The sequence below is a fragment of the Nematolebias whitei genome, chromosome 9, assembly GCF_014905685.2.
Source record: "Nematolebias whitei isolate Nwh7 chromosome 9, NemWhi1, whole genome shotgun sequence".
Taxonomy (NCBI): Eukaryota; Metazoa; Chordata; class Actinopteri; order Cyprinodontiformes; family Rivulidae; genus Nematolebias; species Nematolebias whitei.
Window position 1 is genome coordinate 32,984,838 of NC_056506.1, and position 6,022 is coordinate 32,990,859.

The 6,022-nt window shown below is 37.8% G+C and overlaps 1 protein-coding gene across 1 annotated transcript in view; it reads right to left on the reverse strand.

Moving 5' to 3' along the window:
- Nucleotides 1–459: 459 nt before the first annotated feature.
- The window catches only part of LOC119415127 (collagen alpha-5(IV) chain-like), a 24,053-nt gene continuing 18,490 nt past the window's right edge, over nt 460–6,022 (reverse strand). The window contains exons 42-52 of the mRNA XM_037682271.1: nt 5,555–5,737; nt 3,260–3,390; nt 2,863–2,935; nt 2,540–2,614; nt 2,240–2,365; nt 1,944–2,039; nt 1,575–1,784; nt 1,302–1,479; nt 1,008–1,122; nt 767–939; nt 460–538 (exon numbers count right to left, since the gene is read on the reverse strand). Of these exons, the coding sequence (XP_037538199.1) occupies nt 460–538; nt 767–939; nt 1,008–1,122; nt 1,302–1,479; nt 1,575–1,784; nt 1,944–2,039; nt 2,240–2,365; nt 2,540–2,614; nt 2,863–2,935; nt 3,260–3,390; nt 5,555–5,737 (1,439 nt within the window). The remainder of the gene's footprint in view (nt 539–766; nt 940–1,007; nt 1,123–1,301; nt 1,480–1,574; nt 1,785–1,943; nt 2,040–2,239; nt 2,366–2,539; nt 2,615–2,862; nt 2,936–3,259; nt 3,391–5,554; nt 5,738–6,022) is intronic.

The following is a 6,022-nucleotide window of genomic DNA, read 5'->3' on the forward strand; positions in this document are numbered from 1 at the left end:
TTTTTCTCTGTAGTTCTGCTATAGGGAACAATAAATATAAAAGTAATAATTAAATCAATCATACCATCCGTTTTGTAGAGTGTGGAAATAACATGCAATTATTTGAGCTATATATTAACATAATTCATACTTGCTTGATAACAACTGTCTTGCTTTACATGAATGGAAAACAATATATTTTTTTTAAACTGTAAGAACGCCCAAAACAAAAATAGTACAAAAAAAAAAAAAATGCTTATCACTTCTGGAGTAATGACACATTTGTAATTGTAGCCCATCACAATAGAAACATTTAATGGTATTGTTTAATGAACATATACATTCTTCAAGATGATAGAAAAAAAAAACATAAAGACATTAAATAAAAAAGTAAGTGCATCCGTTAAGTTTCTTTATCTCACATATTATATTTTTATGTTTTCAAACATTGTTCTTGAGTCTGTCACCTGCGCCACAATTTCATGATTTTCTACAGACTCGACAGCGACTGATGACGCTCTGTAGGAACGTTCCCTTCACTGTCTCAGGAACTGGTTTGCTGCAGGAATAAACAAAACACAGATGAATACAATGCTAGAAAAAAATATACTGTAGCAATAGTATTGATCAGCAAATGTTTTTAGGAAAGTGGGGATAATGAATAGAACAGAACTGAAAATATCAGACAAGAAGATACTAAAAAGACAAATGTTCAGGATGGTATTCTGTGCTAGGATTCAAACTGTGGGATGGTAACATCCACCAATGAAGACATAGGAAGATTTACCTGAACATGTTGTTGGGGTTGAGCGAGGCCAACCAGTAACTATAGGAATCAGGGTAATAGTTACAGGTCCCTCTGCCATGACACTCAATGAAGGGGATTTGATAAAAATTTTCCATACACGAGCCAGGAGAAATCAGAGGCTGAGAAGAGCCTTCTGCCCCAGCACCTGTTTGCTGAAATAGATAAAGATTTAAGAAAGAAAGGTAGAGGGATTCAGGAGATAAAACGGTTGCTTCCTTACCATGACAAAAGAATATCCAGTCCATAGGGACTTCCAGCTTCGGGGACAATCAGGTATCAGAGTGTTCTGACTGTGAATGGCTATGACTGTGGATGTGGTTTCGCAAACTGAGCACCTAAACCACAAATGTACAAAGATACCCATGTTAAGATTCCTTAAAAATAAAGTTTTTTATCTTTGGTGCAAATCAGATTGAAATGAATGTTTTGCATTTAAATAAACATAGCCCTGATGAATTGTTCTTATGAATATTGTTGCAGAAAATGTGTGCACATACATACAGTATGTTCCTACCTGCTAATGTAGGAGGCCACCTTGTTAGCTGTGATGGAATTCATGTTGGCAGGCATCGGCTCATCAGTTGACAGCCAGTATGAGTAGTCATTACGAGAAGCATAGCGGCAGGTACGTTCCGTGTCACAGAACAGAAAAGGCATGGTGGAAAAACGAGGGAGACAGCTTCCTGTGGTGCCTGAGAGACAGTGTAAAAGGTTAAAAAAATTGTATTATGACCAAAGCAAATAAGTAATGGATAATATATATGTATGTTAGTATCGGCTTTCGTACCAAGGTCCTGACCATGAGCTCTCTCATTTCCGTTGATGAAGAGGAAGGAGTAGCCGGAATAGATAAAACTGGTGCCATTGGGACAGTCAGGGACCCGAATGCTCTGACTGTGCCTAGCTATCAGGAAACTGTCAATGTAACCTGCAGCACCTTTGCCAGGCAAACCTCTCTGACCTTTACGGCCTGGGTTTCCAAGTCTGCCTTCGAGACCTGGAGAGTACAATGAAGTGCCGCTTTTGTCAAGGATACTCATGTTTGAGAGAGAATAGAACCTTTTTTCCTGTTTCTACTTAAAAAAGATTGGTCACATTGTTGTATACCTGACTGTCATAAAATTGTATGGTAATCAAATAGTAAATAGTAACACACCTTGCAGTCCTGCTTTTCCTTTGGCTCCCTTGTGGCCAGTAAATCCAGGAGGGCCAAGTAGACTTGTTCCAGGTATTCCAATAAAACCAGGTTGTCCTGGGGTCAAAATATTAAGACTCTCACATGGAGCTTACATACATTTTGATACATAAATACATTCTGGCACACAAAATAGAAGCATAATTACAATGGAACTGTATAAAATGTAAGATGAACCTAATCAATTGCTTTGAAGATTATGTATAGCATAAATTTCAGTGCTTTTGTATTGGATGAACTAAGATGTAAACATTAACCTTGAGGTCCTCGTGGTCCTGGTAGTCCGGTAATCCCTGGCAATCCTTGGATTCCTGGGGGACCAGGTGAGCCAGGATGTCCTGGCTCATACACTGCTCTGATAAATGCTGTTTCACCTTTAAGGCCTGTAGATACACAACAATACAGAACTCAAAATGTTGTTTCTGAAAAAGTCCAATATTTTTTACACTGTTCTAATTTTTTAGAAATATACAATTTATAAATTCCCTTTTTTACAGCAAGAATGGTCAAGTAGGATAAATATTTAATGTTTTTACTAAAACAAACATTTGCCACACCTGGGGGTCCAGGAAAACCTTTGGATCCAGTGAGACCAGGTAAACCTGCAATGTATCCAGGGTCTCCCACGTCACCTAAACATAGGAGATATAAATACTTCTAACAAACTTTAAAACTTTTCTTTGCATCGTTTTACAAAAAATCTGCTCTACTAGGTATTACAGATGAAAAGTCAAATGAAGTATCATAAATCTTGCTTTTTTAAGTCTTCTTTATTCTCCCTTTTATGTATTTCTCTGTTGTGGGAACATTAATCAGCTGTGGGCTATTCTTCTTTAGTGATAGATCACACTTTATCTGCAGTTGAAAGTTGATAGATTACCTAGGGGCCCTTGTTTTCCAGAGGGGCCTGGATCTCCTCTCATTCCTGGACCTCCAGGTAAGCCTATTGGACCCTAGAGATACAAATACAACAATAAGAAGTGAAAGATCAGGCTTGAATCGTTGTTTTGAGAGTTTCATTTAGAAATGCATTCATACCCAATAGGAACATCATTTCTACAAGTAAAAAGGTATTTCTTCAATTAAACAAAATGACATAAACTATTTGTTGCACAACATTTTTATACAGCATGGCTTACATATGCCCATATTACATTTGTTTAAAAATTGTGTGTGTGTGTGTGTGTGTGTGCTTTAAGAAGTATTTAACACATATATTCACAACATCTTGTTTTAACTATCTGTTCTGTGACAAAGCAAATGTTGCAATCACTTACAGGTGGTCCTTGGGGGCCTGGATCTCCCGGGGGTCCACAAAAACCTGAGATTCCTGAATGACCTGGGTCTCCTCTATCTCCTTTGAGCCCTAGCTCTGTTGAACCTGGAGGGCCAGGAGGGCCAGGGTAGCCTATATTGTGTTGGGATATAGATTGACAATACAACTAAAATATGTTTGTCACAAGAAAGAATAATCACATAATTTTCACAACAAATGGTCTACTTGATAAGTTTATGTGCAAATTGTATATAATATCTTGAGTTGCTTTAGAAAGTGTATGGTCTAGTACAAATGTAATTAATTAGTTAAACTAAAATAACAATATGGCTATAACATATGCAATAAATTAATTGATAAAATAATGCAATGCAAAAAATTAATGACATCTTGTGTCATAAGCTCTCAGAAATTGGTTTTTCCAGATCATACCATTGGTTGGTTCTCTAACTATCTCAGATCGGATGCAATGTGTTCAACATAATGGTATTTCCTCAGGTTGTTTAACAGTCAAAAATGGTGTACCACAAGGCTCAGTCTTAGGACCCACCCTCTTTAAATCTATATAGGTAATGTAGGTCAGAGCATTCCTAATGCACCCTTACATTCTATGCTGATTACACAGTTGTTTATCCATCCATCCATCCATCCATCCATCCATTATCTTTACCCGTTTATTCCATTTTGGGTCACGGGGGTCGCTGGTGCCCATATCCAGCAATCACTGTGCGAGGGGCGGGGTACACCCTGGACGGGTCGCAAGTCCATCACAGGGCCACATAGAGACAAACGAGACAAACAATCATTCGCTCCCTCACTCACACCTAGGGACAATTTAGAGTTACCAATCAGCCTAACATGCATGTTTTTGGTCTGTGGGAGGAAACCGGAGTACCCGGAGAAAACCCACGCATGCACGGAGAGAACATGCAAACTCCACCCAGAGGGCCCCTGGACCGGGGTTTGAACCAGGGACCTGCTCGCTGAGAGGCAGCAGCTCTACCAGTTGTGCCACCGTGCTGCCCACAGTTGTTTATTGTTGAGCTAAAACAATTGCTAAGGCTTTCCAGTTTTTGCAATCTGCCTTTGACATCATCCAGTCAGATTGTTCCTTCTCAAACTTGTCCTAAATGCTGACAAAACCAAAGGGATGCTTTTTTTTTTCAAACAGGAAGTCGGTCCCAGCAGTTCTTCCTCTGATTTTATCCTCAAATGGTGATCCTAGTGAGTTTGTCAATTCATATAAATATCTGTGTATCTTGGTAGACTCACATCTCTCTTTTAAGCCTCGTGTGGAAAACCTTGTTAGCAAACTGAAAGTTAAATTGGATTTCTTTTTCTGAAATAGATCCTGTCAAACCCGGAATGCTAGAAAACGCCTTGTATCTGTGACTTTCCTTCCGTCCATTGATTACGGTGACATTATGTACACGAACGCTCCTACAAGCACCCTGCAGATGTTGGATGCTGCCTATCATGGTGCGCTAAGATTCATAACTGGCTGTAACTACCATTCCCACCACTGCACCCTGTATTCACTGGTTAACTGGACATCATTAACTTCACACAGACTCTCTCATTGATATATTTTCATCTTTAAATCACTTCTTGGTTTGCTGCCTTCATACATCTCCTCCTAGATGTCTCTGGGACATTATTACATGCAGTGTCCCCTCAGTGCTGACTGGACTGGTCAAAAAGGGACTTCTCCTACTCCGCTCCTGTTTCCTGGAATATCTTGCAAAAAGACCTGAAGCTCCCGACCTTGACCTCTCTAAGTGGCTTTAAACATCTGTTAATTTCCTGGCAAGAACCAATGCAGACATATTCATGTTTTTATTTTTCTACACAGTCTTATAATCTAGCTGTTTTTTTTTGTTTTTTTTTTTTGTTACTTTTTCCTTTTGACTGTCCTTTTGGCTGCCATTTTATTTTAATTTGTAAAAAAAAAAAAAAAAAAAAAATTGTTGTCTCTTTTATGACTGTCTATTGTTGTCGTTATGCACTGTTGTCATCATTCTTTGTTAAATAAATCAGGTCTCTCTTTTAAATGAGTCCTTGAGGCTCAATGGGATTAACCTGTATAAATAAATGTTGAATGAATGAATGAAAATTAATTAAGTAAAAATATAAATAGATAAATAAATAAATAAAAGGTGTATACTCTTTCTTAAAAAAAAGGTGTCCTTATATGTGTAACGTGTTCATTTAAGTCCTGAGATTGTGGAATAATATGTTAGAGTTTCGCAGAAAAATGTGCATAAAATAATCTTGTCCTCCATCTGAACTTCCTCACCTTTGGTCCCAGAATTGCCGGGGAGTCCACGATCTCCTTTGGGTCCAGGAACACAACTCCCTTCTCTTCCTAGCTGTCCTTTTAGACCTGGGATGCCTGGTGGACCTGGAAGTCCTCTGTTTCCTGTTGGTCCATGACTTCCTGTTACAGCCAAGCCATTGGAACCAGCATCCCCAGGAGGACCTGCATTACGATAAGGACGTTAGTTTACATAACTAGTAGCAAAACTATTCCTGATTGTAGAATTATCGGTACTTCTTTCAGTGTGATGGATTTTTGCTTCAACATGACACACTTGATAACATTTCAAACGTTGCCCTGTCATGTCTCACTTGCTATTATTGAGTAAAAAAAAAAAAAAAAAAAAAAAAAAAAAAAAAAAAATATATATTAAAATATAAATAAATATATAATAATATATATATAAATATATATTTAATAATTTGTTTTTTGTTTTAAAAAATTGAA